Here is a 17,996-nt window from a genome sequence, read left to right as displayed (position 1 = left end):
AATCCCCCAGTGTTGGCGGTAGGGCCTAGTGGGAGGTGACTAGATCATGAAGCTGAGTTCTCATGAATGGTTTAGTGAATAGTGAATGGCTTACTGTATAGTGACTTCTCACGTGACCTGGTGTGCAAGCACCTCCCCTCTTTCTGTCTTCCTCCTGCTCTGGCCATGTATGGTATGCCTGCTTCCCCTTCACTTCCTGCCATGATTATAAGTTTCTTGAGGCTGCCCCAGAGCCGATGCTGCCATGCTTCCTGTACAGCCTGCAGAATCTTCAGTCAATTAACCTCTTTTCTCTGTAAATTACCCAGTTTCGGGTATTTCTTTAGCAGTGTGAAAACTAATACACTAAGCTTTAGAAACAAATATAAATTAGTTTCTTTGAGTTTCAGTAATTAGGTAAATAATTAGGACAATTTTGCTAAAATGTTGAGTTTCAATAAAATCTTAGAAGGTATGAATAATAAAAAAAACTCTTCAATTAAAATATGATTTTTATCATTCTGATAAAGCTTTGTCTTATTTACCCTATGGTATTGAAACCAGCACTTTACATAATAAGTACAAATTATCTCTATATCAACTGTACTCCAAATGAGTATTTTTATAATATAAGAAGAATTTACATTTTATAGGTAAACATCTAGCATCTTTTTTTTCCTCTTTCAACTATAAAATCTGACTTAGCCTTATGGAGGAAAAGTCATTAATGTTTAGGAATCCTTGTTAATTTAAATAAAGAAAATCTTAGCTCTCCAGTAACAATGAAACTTATAATAATTATTGTGAATTTTATACTGTAATAAAAATAAAGGATTTTTTTTTAAAAACCTCAACTTTTTAAATGGTTTTATTTTATGTGCAAATAATGAACAGGTGTCGTACCCATAAATGTTACTTTCCAAAAACAGGAGCTTTTTAAAAGAAAACCACATAATAACTTTTAAAAGGTACTGGGATTCCTCTGCTTCTAGATCATTGCTAGGCTAGAAAAATAATTTGCTCTACCAGGAATCACAAGTTAGAATTTCTCCAAAGTAGAAATTGTGGAGTGTAGTATCATTCCAGACAAAGATGATTCAGTTCTCATGCCCAACATCCACAACTGCTTATCAGAGGATTGAATCAGGTCAAAACAGTCCAGCATAATTAGGCTTCATCAAACAATGTTTGATACTTTTTTAGATGCAAATTATACACTTTTAAGATGCAAATAAACCAAAACAGGAAATACTAAAATCAAAATAATATTTGACACTGTCATACAAACTGTGAGTTCCTTTTTGTATCCCCCCTTCTATAACATTAATAAAGGGAATATTTTACTCAAAGAATATTTTATTTTATACAACATTAGCCATGAATTTTTGCCATTAGTTATTATACAAATGCTGCCTAGTGCCATTATCCAAACAGCATAACCATTTTTATGTCCACAATTCACTTCTATAGTTTAAGTAGAATTTTCATGATTTATGTAAGTACATCTATCAGTGAAGATTTAACACTGAGATGTAATCTAACATCTGTAATATCTGATGTTTTGTAGATGGCAAAGTAGGAAAGATATATTTTAATCACTTTTCATTTAAGTGACCTTATGTAAAAAATAAACTAATAATTTAGCAGTTCCAAGTTTTAAACAATGCTCATTGAAATATAACAGAAATATTTATCACATTGTAAAATGTCACACATCTACCACTAAGTCTTTGGACTATTTTTGGAAGGAGGAGTCTTATATTTCATTTTGACAAACGGGTATGAAATCATAAATTTTCTGAGGCAGCTCTGAAGTAAATAGCTTAAAGTATCCATAGTAACTCTTTTTACAATAAGAGTTAATACATATGCATCCAAATATGGAAGTATGTCAGTGTCACGTCTAGCAAATAACCACACTGCTAACGGGTACAACTAAAAATGCAAACAGTAAATTTCAATACCGATAACAAAAAAAGAAATTCTAATTTGTGCTTTGTTCAAAGGAAAAAAAAAAACTACCTACTTTAATACTTAATAATAAACAGAATCTAAATTATTACTGAAATGACTACATTCTAATATTAGGTAAATGTTCAATACCTGTATGTTGTTTTTTTACCATGTTCTAGGGATTTTACACATGGTTACTTATTATCATAAAGTCTGTAAAGTTGATAACTAGATTTTTTCCCCTTACATAATGAACTTAATCCTATTCCCCTTAAATCAGTGTCTAGGACACTGGCTCAGTTCCCAAGCTATGAATGCCAAAATGACAGCAATATAGATTAAGTAACTGAACTTTTCATAGAAAGAAGATCAAACAAAAGAATGTCAATGGGTAGAGATGGAAGCAGTTGGTAGTGTCAAGTTTGGATGAGCACATGCAGAAAATCAAAAACAAAGGAAGAAACATGAAAAAACAAAAAATCTAGGCTTGGATCCAACAACATAAAACATAGGCATAAAGGTGTTTTTTTTGCAAATGACTTGGTGACAAGGAGAAGGAGAAAAGGAAAGATTATACTGTTATTTTTTTCCCCACTTCTATTTACTGTCTTAAGCAGTAACCAAAGGCTAATCTAACACCTCTAATATGGAGTTACTTTTGCTCTTGATAACTTCAGTAATTAGTATCTATGATTCTTGTCACCAAGTCATTTGCAAATTTAAGTTCTCAGAACATGTTATATATAACCACAGATACATGTTATAAGGATATATCCATGTAAAGTGACACAATTTTCTTTAAAATTGGTTTTTCCTAACCAACAAAGAGGAAGAAAAAAATTGCTTATTTATTCGATAAGGAAATGACTATAATGACACAGGATAAGACAAAGGCATCACATCAAATGAACAAATGTAAAGTTTACCCTATAGAACTGGTTCTCAACCCATACCATATAACCATCTCCATTCCCCCACCTTTGGAGATGGGGTAGTTACAGAGGCAATTTTTTTTGTTGTAGTCACAATGACTGAGGAATGCTAATATTAGCACTTAATGGGTGGGAGGTAAGGGTATAAGCTTTTTGCAATGGGAGAATATCTCTGCACCATGAGGATTAGTACCACTCAAAAATATGAATAAAACACTCAGTGAGGACCACTGTTCAATAGCACACATTAATCACTACTGCTTATGAAGGGATTAAAGCCAATTTTCTAAAAAACTAATCTTCAAGAAGTTAAAAAATACTATATAAGTAGCCAAAAATAGCACAGGTCATTATTTTATTAACTTATTCCAAAAACACAGAAATCGTTTTAAGTTTTCTTATACATTTTAAAAAAGATTCACCTTTAAATGAACCTTTTAACAGGTTATCTTGAAAAGGAAAGAAAAAAATATCTCTTTGGGAATCGAAGAAGCCAAAAAACAAGGCTTCATTATAACTATCTTCATTAAAATTTTCAGATACTACTTATCAGGTGATCAGTTGCTCTTGTAAAAAAACAAATATGCAACAGAGTATAGGACAGTTTTGAAGGACTGAGGAGATCCAGGGCTAAGAATTAAATCACAAGCTGTAGCTCCACCTGTGACTATCAATTCAGAACCAGGTGGGCCCAATCCCTTTTGTTCACCCAAAAGTTCCTAAAATATTAAGAACTTCATTTTACATTGCTCCAAATTTCAACCCAAATATTTAAGTATCTGATCAAGTAAAGTGCTGATGTCAAATATACATACCATTTAAATAGCAATGTCTTGGCTACATCCATTTTTCCTTGTTTATATTCAGTTATTGCCAGAGCTGTCAAGATATGGGCTTTGTCTTGCTCCAATTCAACGATAGACAAGGCTCTCTCATAGGCTGATACATAAAATTGAAAACAAACAAAACAATATAAAAGCCATCCTGATCAATGAAGCATGGGATTTTTCCTTTCCTAATCCTATTTTTCAGAAAGGTCTAAATACAGTTATAACTTTGTATTCTCCTGTTCTCAAGCAGATAGAATAAACATTTATAATAATCAAACCTGTTTTCACTGTTCCAAGGTGATTCTGAAGTATTATTAGGATTATTACATGACAATCTTTAACTTCTACTTTCAGAATCTATACAGGGATCTAGGTCACTGTCTTTAAGAGCCAACTTGGGCCAGAGCAGAGGCCTGGAGCCACAGAGTATCACCAAAATTCCCATGTGCAGCCCAGCAACTCTATCAAGCAGTAGATACTTAAATGCTCTCTACACATGTCGGCTAAGCTCATATATGTGAAAATGCATCATTTAACAGGTTTGGAGAAATCAAAATTGATTAGCAGCAGTGGTTGAGGACTTCATTTATCAGAAATTAACATCTAAGTAGTAAATACTTGCTTTCAAATGCCGAATCACACATCTGCCACAAGTGATCAGCCTCAGTTTCCTCATCTGTATAATGAACACTTAGCTCATGACACTATTATAAAGACTGTTCATCATAACATTCTAAATGAGGTAACAGATGAAAAGTACCTAGTATCACTCCTGACTCCTAGTCAGATTTTAATAAACATGGCAATCCCCACCCCATCTAATTATTACATCTTTCTGTATGTATGCTTATCATGATTAAACTCAACTCTCGAAAAGTTAGACGTGTCCTTTAGCTTCAGAGCAACATACTTACCTTTGCTGCTTTCTTTATAAAGCCCCTTCATGAATAAAGCCAATGCAAACCCTGTGATGTCTTCTAACTCTTCAAGGGGTGTCGACTTAAAAGCCTGGATAGCTTTATCATATTCACCAATGGAACTAAGAAGTAAAACACAACTTACTTTTAATATCAAAAGTAATTCTGATGTGTATCATCAAATTACTGAGATATAATTACACTAAGTTGGGACAGGCACAGTGGCTTACGCCTATAAGCCCAGCACTTTGGGAGGCCAAGGCAGGTGGATCACAAGGTCAGGAGTTCGAGACCAGCCTGGCCAACATAGTGAAACCCTGTCTCTACTAAAAATACAAAAATTAGCCAGGCATGGTGGCACACACCTATAATCCCAGCTACTCAGGAGGCTGAGGCAGGAGAACTGCTTGAACTCGGAAGACAGAAGTTGCAGTGAGTTGAGATCACACCACTGTGCGACAGAGCAAGACTCTGTCAAGAAAAAAAAAAAATTACACTGTTTGTTTTGATAATTTCATGTGTACTTCTTTTTTAATAGTGACAATTCAGTAAGCTATAATAAATTAGTGTTAAAGCTGTAGAAAGAATTTAAAATAGAAGGTATATTACAAACAGGATGTACTGGGGGATTTAATTTCATATTTTGCTTCTTTCAAGTTACGTGTGAAAATGATCATTTCTAGTAAATTACAGTGTCTCTCTTTTTTAAAATAAACTGTAATTAAAACTTCAAACTATAAAAATAATTTCAAGTTGACTTTTATATGGAACTCTAATTTTTTTAAGCCTGACACTTTTACTTAGTTAAATATTAACCTATGTGTATGGTTCTAGCATCTTTGCCAAGCTTAACAAGACATAAAATGCCTAGTCAGAATCAAACCTATCTTTTGTGTAAACTGTTTATCTGCACATTTTTTTTTTCTTTTTTGGAGGGCATACAGACACACTAAAATTCCACAAACAAAACATTATTCATTTTTGTGTTTAAGAGGGAAGAAGCTGGGCATGGTGGCTCACACATGTAATCCCAGCACTTTGGGAAGCCGAGATGGGCGGACCACTTGGGGTCAGGAGTTCGAGACCAGTCTGGCCAACATAATGAAACCCCGTCTCTACTAAAAAAATACAAAAATTAGCTGGGCATGGCGGCAGGTGCCTGTAATCCCAGCTACTGGGGAAGCTGAGGCAGGAGAATCACTTTGAACCTGGGAGGCAGAGGTTGCAGTGAGCTGAGATCGCGCCACTTCACTCCAGCCTGGGCAACAAGAGTGAAACTGTTTTTTTTTTTTTTTAAAGTGGAGGGGGGATATAAATTGTTATACTAAAGTGCAATACTTATTAATAACAGAAAAATAACTTGTTTTTGCATAAAGATAAAAGAAATATATATAAGTTCAACTGCCATCATCTGAAGAGAAACATTATATATTTGAGATTCTTCTTTCTGGTATCCATCACTATAACCTGAATCTGTTTTTATTTTTAATGTGTTGTGAAAATCTTTTTATAAAATCTTTTTAATCTTGGAGGATATGAATGAGGGCTAAAAATATAGGAAACCTTTACTTCTAAATAAATTTTATAAAGGTGAAAGAATTTATAAAATCAATACTCAAATTTTGATAAAAGAGGACTACCTTAGATTGTTTACGGACACGTAACATATATATTAAAAAGTGTTATTTAAATGAACACTATCTTCTAAGATATGCATGCTTTTGTGGAGAAAATAATGGAACTAGAGAAGGGAATGTGGGGACTTCAACAAATTTATCCGAAACTTTTTCTTTGAAAAAGTAACCTGAAGCAAGCTGACAGAATTGTAAGACATAATTTGTGTAGTGACTTTTCATTAAATTATGCTATTACTTACTGCATGTTCGTACATTTCATACATTTCATAATAAAAACAATTTAAAAAAAACAGATAATCTGTTTTCAATGGAAGGTATATATTTTCTTCTAAAATACTTACATTAGTACTTAGATTATATAAAACATCAAAACTAAAAAGAACAGATATTTTATTCCATATAATGTATCTATTCTCTGCTTCAACAAAACCTTGGAACTGACAGCTCTATCAATTTTTAAATTTTTTTTTCAACTTTTAAATATTAACAGCTTAAAATAATTGAAAGGAGAGGCTGTCAGAACAGTACAATTTTCCAATTTTGGATATAATTCAGTTACACAGTTATAAAAGAAAATAACTGGCCACCTAAAGTCTATCGTGTAGCTCCTTAAAAGATGTAGCACTAATCCTAAAACATCACAGTATAGTTTTAACAGTGTTTTTCAAACTAGACCATTCAACTTTCAGGCAGCTCTAAACTTGAGGAATGCTGCCTTAACTTGAATCAAAAACCTTCCTCTTACAATACTTCTATTCTCTGGCCCTAGTTCTACCCTCTAAAACACTTGATTCTTTATCTTTCTTTCATTCGTTCTTATTTTAGAGTCAGAAGCCTCCAAAAAACTGAGAAAAGATATAGAGCTCCTTCTCCATCCCCAAACGGTACTCACGCAACAATTTCTGTGTACTATTTCAAAGGGGTTACCGGACCCCGAATGTTCATCCCCAGTTTAAGAATATATTACAAATAAGAATAAATCTAATGCCCCTTTCAATTAACTAGGCTTCTACTATTAGAGACATCTACTACCTCTCTTCCAAATGTTCTCATCTCCAGTCAACAAACCCTGAGTTCTAAATCTGCTCCATATAAAGCATACTGAGGTTAGTTATCATACACAGCCTGTTTCTATGGAAATTATGCATCCTACATGTTCCACTACTCTGGGAACTAGTCAGTATATCATCAGTCCCATAGCTTTCACCAGAAAAATACAATCAACTGACAGAATTAATGGAGAAAAACTATGCTTACCATAATAATCTGCCGTAATTTCTTACTGCAACATTATAAGTATTTTGGTCTTCTGCAGTCTGTGACAACAAAATTGCCCTTAAAAAAAAAAAAAGTATTTTAATTTATCTCTGTGCAACAGCATTCTGTTACCTTCCTCTTTAGCTGAATCCACAGATTATTTTGTTCATTTAATTCTACGAATTCTTTAGTGCTAGTTATAACAGCTTATTCACATTTTATTAAGTTGGTACCAGTAAAGCACTTATATATATTTAGATTTTAGACTGTCAGGAAAATAACATCTAAATGACCTCTTAGTAAGTAAAATCATTTATTACATTTAAGTTCTAAATATTCCAAAAATCTAAATATGGGAAATGACTATGTCACAGTTTATAATTTTGACATATTTGGAGTTTATAGAAAATACTCTTGAAACTATTTACATATTAGTAGTTTGAGTTAGGAGGCCATGAAATGGAATGTTTTCATGTGCCCTTGCTTGTACATACAGAAAAATATTTAAAGAATAGTAAGTTGAGGGAAGGGGACTAACCATTAGAGGTCCCTTGAGGATTGGAATAAATAACCTGCTGACAACCCATATTTCTTTCTCATGCTCAGTTCCCAATGGGCAAGCAGGGAAATGTCTTAATGACTAAAAAGAATATTTAACAAGATTCTTGGTTTTTATTTTCTTTCCCACTTAAAGAGGACTGGCTTCAGAGAAATAGCCAAGAAAGGCTTTTTATCTCCCTGATAAAAAGGATGAAATGCATGAAAACCAAGCATTTGCTAGAGAAGCCTAAAGACAGTATTACAGAGATGAAAAAGTATACCTCTATTTCGATTTATGCCTAATTTGTGGTTTCAACCATAAAATATTTGTTTAAAGCAGAAAACAGCAGTGATGATCAGTCAAGAAAGTGGTACATGTCCAAGTGACTGTGGAGATGCCATTTTAAGCCTAAGGTGTAACAAATGTTAGATTCACAATATCTGCAAAAATAATGATATGTACCAAAAAAAAAAAAGAAAAAATTGTGAATACCCTAGCTGCCTAGTTTTCTCTGTTTAAAAATCTTGCTCACTGTTGCAGTCTGTCATATTTATACAGTTTACTGGTAAGCTTGCTGGCTTTGAAAGAAGCAAAATAGTGGTTTTTCATATACACTTCTTTCCATATACTTCTTTCCATACACACCTGGGAAAATAACTTCTTGATTACATAGGCTCCAGTACCATCTAGTGATTACTCCTCTGAACTACGGAGAGAATCATAAAAGGATATGGCAAAGCATTTGGGACACCTCAATTATTTTTTACCTGACAAGGTTTCTTGTAAATATTTATTTAGATTTAGGGCAATAGTGTGCCTCAGAGGTTAGGCAACCAGGTCTTTTTCCTTTTCATCTAGTAGTTGGTCATGAGATCAACAGTTACTTTCTATCACCTATCCATTAATTTACACAGAAATTTATGTAGATTTTGTTTCCTACCACTCTCCAGCTACTCATTCCATTCTAGCACACCGGCTTTCTTATTTTGTAAACATGCCAAATCCACTCCTGTTTTGGAGAACTTGCTCTTGCTGTTCCTTCTGCCTGGAATGGTCCTGTACAGATGTGGCTTGTGGCCTCGGTTCACTGCAGTCAGGCCTCAACTGCCTCCTTAGTAAATCTATGCATTCTTAAACTCACCTGAAATGTCACCTCCTGCCCTACATTGTCTGGCCCTTTACCCTGCTTTAATTTTCTTTCTTAGCAATTATTATCAACACAGATGTTTATTAGCTTATCGTGTCTCTTCTGCCACAGAACACATGTTCCATGAGAATAGGGCCTTTGTCTTTTTTAATTTACTGCAAAATAGACAGTACAAGAGTACTGCTTGGCACACAGTGTCAACAAATATTTGTTAAATGAGTAAATACATAGTATGTATTAAAGTCATTCAAACAAACACATCATAATGTTCTCATTTCTTGCCTCACTGAACACATTTAAATCTCATAAAGCTAGACAAGTTCTCAAAAGACAGACTTTTCTAAAAATCTGAGAAGTTTTTTGTTTTTTCTTTCTTTTCTATCAGTTTCTCTTTCTTAATTTCTTCACCCCACCTCCTTAGGATGAGCAACAGAAACCAAAATATAGCTGAAAATTTGGGACTACATCTTTTCACCTTCTAAGATGTAACAATAGCATACAATGAAAGATCAGGAAAGGAGTCAGAACAATTATTTAGAACCTTCTTCCTGAGAATGAAACTAACATTTGAAAAGTTAACTGATCATGATTACATTGCAACTAATAGGACTTTGCTCCTTAGTTCAGCTAAAACTAGGTCCTTGTCACACAACCAGGAATTAGGCATGCAGACACACTGAAGGGTGAGGGAATGGATTTATTGGGTGAAAAGGAAAAAGAAAAAATCCTCAGCAAAGCGAGAGGGGTTCATGGTATCAGGCCCCGTCTCACAGATTGATTCCAGGCTACGCACACAAGAATTGAAGAGGTCAGGCTCCTCCCCGCCTGCAAACGGTGTCATTTCTCTGGCTTCACCCTGTTCTCCCAGTGCACAGGCCAGAGATTCTCCAGAAACTCTCTCCCTCCACTTCCTCCTGCGTCTATCACCATTAAGTGTAGTTTACCTTTGGTATGCATTTGCTGCTTCCTTTTTCAGTTGCAGATGTTCATTTAAGTAACCCAACATTGTGAAAGCTGGAGCATAATTCTGAATTCTTTCTAGAAACGGAGAAATAGCTTCATTTTATATATGCATACTGAAGGTATTAACAAAAGACTAGTTTTATTTTCAGTTTTTTCAGTATCTTAAATACCAGATTACCTCTTGAGATCACTCACACTGTTAAGAAGAGTGGCATGATTTTATCTTGAATACAATATGTCAGTAAAAAGTTTGTTAACTCTTCTAAATTGCTGAATAATGTTTAGTAGTTATATATAATTTCTAGTTGTATTTTACAATTTAAACATTTTTATGCCCAAAAGTATAATAACTTGAAATTATAGTTCTTGTTAAAACCAGTCATGAGATTTATAAGGAAATTCAGTTCTTTGGCTAATCACTTAAGCCTTACTGTGATTAAATTTAGTGATAATTTCTCTTGGTGGTTCTGTTCCAACATATATGCATTTAAAAAAAATTATAGTACTGTTCACCAGAGACAGAAGACACGTTTGGTACTTTCAGTGCAGTATTTTGAAATTTTAATGTCAAAAGCATGTATCTGAAACCATTTCAAAATTACAACAGACAGTGACAGAGATCTGACCTAAGTCCATCTTGCTTCTAACCTCCCTGCTGTCCTTGTTCATTCCTGGGCACAGGCTAAACTAACTTTGGGAGGAACTTGGTTTGAAACAAAGAGGACAGCAACCCTCGCCCAAAACAAACCCCCTCCTAGCCTGGTGACTAGACTGCCTTTGCAGGACTAACAAATTAGTCAAAAGATTAGAAATATGGCTGGGCATGGTGGCTCACGCCTATAATCCCAGCACTTTGGGAGGCCGAGGCAGGTGGATCACGAGGTCGAGATCGAGACCATCCTGGTCAACACAGTGAAATCCTGTCTCTACTAAAAATACAAAAAAAAAGTAGCTTGGCATGGTGGCACGTGCCTGTAGTCCCAGCTACTCAGGAGGCTGAGGCAGGAGAATTGCTTGAACCCAGGAGGCGGAGGTTGCAGTGAGCCTAGATCGCGCCATTGCACTCCAGCCTGGGTAACAAGAGTGAAACTCCATCTCAAAAAAAAAAAAAAAAAAAAAGATTAGATATTATGGTTTAGGAGTCAGGCATATGTGCTTGAGATGTTTTGCAAAACCTGCATTTGATAGATCAGCTGGCATCACCCAGATTGATAATCAACTGGCTCATCTGATCTTGTGGCCACTACCCAGGAACTGACTCTGGGCTAGAGGACAGCTTTAACTCCCTATGATTTCATCTCCGACCCAACCAATCAGCACTCCTGACTCACCGCCCACCCACAACCATCCACCAAATTATCCTTAAAAATGCTGATTCCTCAAATGCTCGCTTGGGGAGACTGATTTTGGTAATAATAAAATTCTAGTCCTCCGCACAATCAGCTCCACATGAATTACTCTTTTTCTATTGTAATTCTCATCTTGCTAAATTGGCCTTGTCTAGGCAGTGGACAAAGTGAACCCGTTGGGTGATTACATATCTATGAAGGTACAATGTAGGAAAAGAAATACATCTGATCTAATCTACTTAAAAGTAGTAGTGGAAAAATCAAACAAAAAAAAAAAAAAGAAAAAAATAGTAGTAGTGGAAAGTAAGCCTTCAAATCCTCTAAATTATTTAACAAAGTATAGTGTAATCATGTCTTACGTGACTGTTAGGTTCTAAGATCCATTGATCTTAGAACAGTTCTAAGGTTAAAATCACATAGAGCTATTCTTGAAAAATCCTTAAAGTCACAAAAGAAAGAGTCAACAAAACTGAGTCAAAATAAGCATGAGGAGATCCATGCTTTCACATGCCATACCCACCCTAAGGCAAATCCCCCCAAATGCTGATGTTTGTAAATTAATTGTCTACTCTAGTGCCTCAGGCTAAATGCATGCAGAGTGCCACAATCCCCACAATATCTATAGTGAGCTATTTTCTCTCCAGTTTTTCACAATTTGTCTTATTCTTTATATTACTTCACTGTCAATATTTACTGTTTTCAGTATTCCTGCTTAAACTCCTTGCTTCTTTATCAGTATTTTGTCAAAAGTTAATGAAACTAACATTTCTTGAGCATCTAGGATATGCCAGGCACTCGGCATAACATTTTGTACAAATCATCTTATTTAAACACTAAGCAATACTTTCCTGTTGAGAATTTTGGTATCATGCCCAAGGTTTCAGTCAAGGCTACTAAGTGGTGGAGTAGTGATTAAAACCCAATGGTAGTTTTATTTTAAAAGACAGGAAATTATAATAGATGGTTAATAAAACTTCACCATCTGTCAACTTCCTAAACCTAAACATATTTTTCCAATATCTTCAAGAACAATTAGGTGTTAAGCGAAGAAGCTAAAGACAGTGGGTTTAGCACTTTATTTATATTATCTCATCTAGTTCTCACAACTCTACAATCCAGCTATTGTTATATCCACTACCCAAAGAGTAAACAGAAGTTAAGGGAGGTAAAACACTTGGCCTAAGACTGCAGAGAAAGTAAAAAGTAAACATAGAACAGCAGTAACTGTTCTAGTGTATAGTGAAGAGTGTATTAAAGCCTAATACACTCTCCACTATAACAGAGAAATTACTTTTACCCTGTATCATTAGGTAATAATTTTCATCTTTCTTCAAAAGCCTTTATTAACATTTACAAAGTAAAGACTGCTTTGCCATTGCAAAAAGAAGGCAAATTCATGTCTTTCTAAAAAAACACTAATATTTAATTTGAAATGAACTGATTTTAAAAATTAAATTATTTCAATAGTTATTCAAATATCTTGCTATTATGTAACAGGTATCTTACCTACGTATTTATTCAAAACAACTTGTGCTGCTGGAATAGCATTCATCTGGAGGATGTTGTACTGATACAGCTCTGTTTTTCTGTTGCTTTTATCTTGCAATGTTGTGCAGACCCAATATGCATAACCTAATGCTCCTTCGGTCTTTAAAAAAAACCAATGTTAACAAGTTGACATAGGATAATAAATACGTCCATAAAAATTAAAATAATAAAACAATGCACTTCAATACAATAAATATCCCATCTCAGTCTTCTTTAAGTCAACTGTTAAAAGTGCCTTTAAAGGAAGGGTCATTATGATAAAACACAGAGCTAAGAACATATTGAAATTACTTATTCCAATCCTAACTGAAAGAATCAAACGGGATAAAATGCAGAAAACAGAGCCTCGCCTGATGGGTTGACTTTCCCCTCCTCAGCACCATTGCCAAAGGTCAAACCAAAACAACAACAACAACAACAAAATACTAAAACATTTTCATAATAATCTAGAAATGCCTACCACGCCTACTCCTTATCTCATGTCTATTTTTTTCCTGGAGTCTCAGTTTCTAGTCTATTAATATATGACCGCTACTGTATCTATTAAATCTCAATGTCATTTCTTCACCAGCTCTTGAAAGCTGTAGGAAAAAGAAAAATGGAAGTTCTTTAATGCAAGACAACTAATCTGTTTCTAAGAAAGAATAAAGAATAAAAACAACTGATGTCATTAACATCTAATATCACTATCTATTTATTTTCTTTTGCTTTTTCTTAGAGACAGACTCTTGCTCTGCTGCCCAGGCTGGAGTGCAGTGGTGTGATCATAGCTCACTGTAACCTGAAATTCCAGGGCTGAAGCAATCCTCCTGCCTCAGCCTCCTGAGTAGCTAGGTCTATAGATGTATGCCATCATGCCTGGCTAATTTCAAAAAAAATTTTAAGAGACAGGGTCTTTCTATGTTATCCAGGCTGGCCTCAAGCAATCCTCCTGCCATGGCATCCCAAATCACTGGGATTATAGGTGTAAGCCACTATGTCTAGCCAAATATCTATTCATTCCCTTAATAAGGATAATACTTTTCTCATTAATGAATCTTCAAGAAGAATGTTTAGATTCTTACATGCATATTGAGTTCTGTAGTGTGCCTGAAGAGATCCATGGTGTCATAACTTCCAACTGTCTCAGCAATAAGAGCCTATAAAGGGGGGAAAAGCAGACTCTTAATGTGTTTAAAAGAAAATAATAACAACAACAATAATAAATGAAACTGTTTAGAAGAACCAAAGGTTTACTAGCTGTGCTTAATAGCAAAGTAAACTTAAGTTTTTACTTCTATTGTTACTATTTTAACTAAATCTACCAGTTACCTGTTAAATTATTTTTAAAACCAAAAATACCTTTAAAATAAAAATTAAAAAGTGATTCTGATAATCATCTAAGATCTACTGACCTAGAGTAGTACTACTCAAAGTGAGGTCCCTTGGACCAGCCTCATAATCATCACTTGGGAGCAGTAAGAACGCAAGTTCTTGGGCTCCCTGGGTTCAATGCTGACATAGAGGTTAGCATAGTAATGCCACTACTCCCAGATGCTACCACAGTGAATGGGAACAGGAGTTTGCCTTTCTACCTCTACTTGCTTCATCAATTAACTAGAATTAGACCCTCTCAAAAGTACAATAAAATATCTCTAAATTCTAATTAAAAATTTTCTGATATAGGTGATTCTCCTACGCTCTGAACCAAAGCAACTAGTAACCAAGTATCCTGATTACTATTTGGCAGTACAAAAATCAAAATTTGGGGGAGGAGTGAATACTCATAAACAAGTGACAAATCAAATACGGAGATTTTACAGAAGCATAATATTCAAAATGATCTTTGTAAATGTGCATTTTCTGTACATGTGAGTTAAACAATAGGTTTACTTTTTAAGCACAGGAATGTCAGATTGGTAAGTGTTCAAAGGCCCACAAATCAGAGTTAAATCCTTACAAGCTGTGTGGCCTCAGGAACCACACTTAGGATCTCTGAGTTTCTATTTCCACAACTATAAAGAGAGTATAACATTAACCATACCTCAAAGAATTGATGATAGATTAACTGAAATCGTGTCTACAAAGAGCTAAGCACAGTGACCGGCACAAAGTAAGACTTCAAATGCTGTCCATTACCATTATTATCATTGTTATACATATTAGTCATTTATATCAACAGGCTTATTAGTAACTATAGTAACTATATGTTATATATCTTACTTGTCCAATCCAGCACATTAAATAAGATGGATCAAGGGATTGGGCCATTTTGAAAGCTTCATGAGCTTGCTAGGAAAAAAAGGCAAAAAATATTACAACAAGTCATTTTATAACTTACTAAACTGCTTATGTTTAAGAAGCATAAAATAAGAGAATAAGTCAAACCTGTCACAATAAATATGTATGAACACAAAATTTCACTGTTTAACCATAATTAGCAATACTTAAAGCAGTGTTTTGCCACTTAGTTCTAGAACACTCCTGGGTACAACAGATTTCTCCCCAGGTTAGGAGTTCTGAACCCCAGTAAAAGGGCAATATAGGTGTCTACCTTATAGTCTGCAGAACTTTTAAACAACCAATCATGCATCCATCAGCTAGCCATAGGTTTGAAGGCAGTGATTAAACAAGGCTACCTATTCCCTTCTCTTTTAGCTTAACTGGGAGGGTAAGAACTCACAACTAATGAAGTCTTAACCAATGAAGTCCTAGACATGTATTACATCTTCTGCTAGAGAAGGAGTGATCAACAACATAATTCTGCATTAAACAATCAGGAAACTTAAAAAATACGTAACTTGGACACATTAACTTGCATGCCTTTTTTTTCTGCTACAAAAAATAACTATTTTATACTATTTTCTCAACAATCTACGTATGGCAGGAAACAGTCTTATTTTTCTTATTTTTAAGTCTATGGGCAACAATTCTCCCATGCCACAATAAAAGCACATCCATAGCTTACTATGACGTTGCTTCGTTTAAATTTTTAAAAAATATGTTCACATATTTTAAAATCCAAATTAATATTTTCTTTCAATGTATTTATAATTTTTTGCAGTGACTTAATGTATCCTTGAGAATAGTGCAAAAGCTTTTTGGGAGGAGGTTCAATATACTGGCTGTAACACAAAACAGTTCAGACATGGTATTATCTATAAATTTGTGGAAACATTCCAAACATGTTCTATAAACATGATCCCAGTCACTTTAGTTCTAATTGCCTAATGTATAACTGCTCAAGTATGACAAATTACACTTGCTATTTAAAGAGATTAATACCTGCTAAAGCCAAAATGCAAATCACCCAAGCAAAGATTAAATTTAAGCTGCTAGAGAGTACTAACTGTCTCCCTTGCAATCATCCACTCCACCTCCAACACCCTACACAGGACTTCTTACATGTGTACAGATTAAAACAATGCTGAATTGATTCAGAATAGAATTGTTTTAATCTCTAAATGAAAAAAACAACATAATCATAAAACCAGAAGTTTCTTGAGGGTCAGGAAAAGGAAAATAAATCTTACACATTAATTATTTGACATAAATTGCATAACATCAATTAACTAGCATACTGAAGAGCATACTGACTAGATAGCAACATGCAAAAACATTTCTCCCCCAAGAAGCTCAGCTGTTGAGGAGATAATAATATAGAAAACATTCTTTGTTTTAAATATGACAGACAGGCAATATATTTACCTCAATATTTTCATTTGTGAAGTATAACACTCCCAAGTTGGTCCATGCAACAGCATTCTACAAAACATATATATTTTTTTTCTTAAAATAGGCCCCTTGTCTACTTGAAAGTCTCAGAAAATTAGAAATTCTAAATTATGAAGTTCTTTTTCATAGACACATAGAATACTCACAATTTGTTCTGACTGGATTGATTTGATGAAACAGTGCTGAGCAAGGGCATAATTTCCAATACCTGAAAAATACAGAACTTGATGAAACTGAACTTTGTTTGAAATACACAATCTTCTAAAAGTATTGAAGTGTTAATTCTCACCACTGTAACATGCAACCACACCAAGAGCATTCCAGTATAAGTGATTATTACTGTCGAGTCTCACTGCTTTTTTCAGACACTGAAAAGAAGTTAAATTAGATTAATTTTTATTTCTTGGAATAGCAGCATGTATATCAATATATATGTGGTTTTATGTGAAAAAGCTATTTACTTCTACTAAAACATCTTTGAGAAAAGCACTTAGTGTTTTTAAAAGTTTGTAAAAAATTTAAACCATACATTTAAAGATTTCTCCAGCAACTCCTTAAGATCATTCATATTGCTGCCTGTTTCTGCTAGATGCTGTGCTTGGCGATAATAATTAATTCCAAGATCACACCACGTATTAGATGTAGACATCAGTTTTAATGCACGGCCATAGCACCTACGGAAATATAAAAGTGAATGTTATGTTTTTTTGCTACAATGCCTTAATTCAATTTGAATGTCATTAACTGGCAATCTTTGCAAATTACCTTCCACCAAGGTGGAGGAGCTCATTTTTCTTTAATACTTGTTTTCCTTCTTTCTGACCTAGAAGGACTCTTAAAACATTAACATTCACTTTAGATGGTGAGACAGCATAAAGACAGGTGCAAGCATCCCCAGCTAGCTTCCAGAGGCAGGACACATCCGCTCGATGCTGTAGAGCACTAAAAAAAGAAACAGTGTGATTCTTATAAATTATTTGTAAAAAGCATAGAGTTTATCTCTCATTATTACTTGAAACAGAAAAACTGTACACTGAGCACTGCAAATGCTTTACGAGCTTCCTCCTAACTGAATTCTATCATATCACCTCCCCAATAGGAAAGAAGAAAAGGAAAAAGGGGAGGAGGAAGGGATTATTTAAGTGCCAGAAATTTTGTGGATGCTTTTTTATTACTCTTCACCATTTTTATTAGATGTAGCAGCAATCACATAAATAAGTAAGTTTTCC

The 17,996-nt window shown here is 34.4% G+C and overlaps 1 protein-coding gene across 2 annotated transcripts in view; it reads right to left on the bottom strand.

Moving 5' to 3' along the window:
* TTC37 (tetratricopeptide repeat domain 37) overlaps positions 1 to 17,996 on the bottom strand; it is a 95,641-nt gene that overhangs the window by 31,729 nt on the left and 45,916 nt on the right. For both annotated transcript variants that reach the window (XM_032276168.1, XM_032276176.1), the window contains exons 20-31: positions 17,533 to 17,709; positions 17,297 to 17,441; positions 17,057 to 17,135; positions 16,914 to 16,975; positions 16,741 to 16,797; positions 15,256 to 15,324; positions 14,118 to 14,192; positions 13,012 to 13,153; positions 10,138 to 10,231; positions 7,506 to 7,583; positions 4,609 to 4,733; positions 3,680 to 3,803 (exon numbers count right to left, since the gene is read on the bottom strand). In XM_032276168.1, the coding sequence (XP_032132059.1) occupies positions 3,680 to 3,803; positions 4,609 to 4,733; positions 7,506 to 7,583; positions 10,138 to 10,231; positions 13,012 to 13,153; positions 14,118 to 14,192; positions 15,256 to 15,324; positions 16,741 to 16,797; positions 16,914 to 16,975; positions 17,057 to 17,135; positions 17,297 to 17,441; positions 17,533 to 17,709 (1,227 nt within the window). The remainder of the gene's footprint in view (positions 1 to 3,679; positions 3,804 to 4,608; positions 4,734 to 7,505; positions 7,584 to 10,137; positions 10,232 to 13,011; positions 13,154 to 14,117; positions 14,193 to 15,255; positions 15,325 to 16,740; positions 16,798 to 16,913; positions 16,976 to 17,056; positions 17,136 to 17,296; positions 17,442 to 17,532; positions 17,710 to 17,996) is intronic.

This window comes from Sapajus apella, unplaced genomic scaffold (assembly GCF_009761245.1).
Source record: "Sapajus apella isolate SASKATOON/1434 unplaced genomic scaffold, GSC_monkey_1.0 scaffold1, whole genome shotgun sequence".
Classification (NCBI taxonomy): domain Eukaryota; kingdom Metazoa; phylum Chordata; class Mammalia; order Primates; family Cebidae; genus Sapajus; species Sapajus apella.
This window is presented reverse-complemented; position numbering and strand designations above follow the sequence as displayed.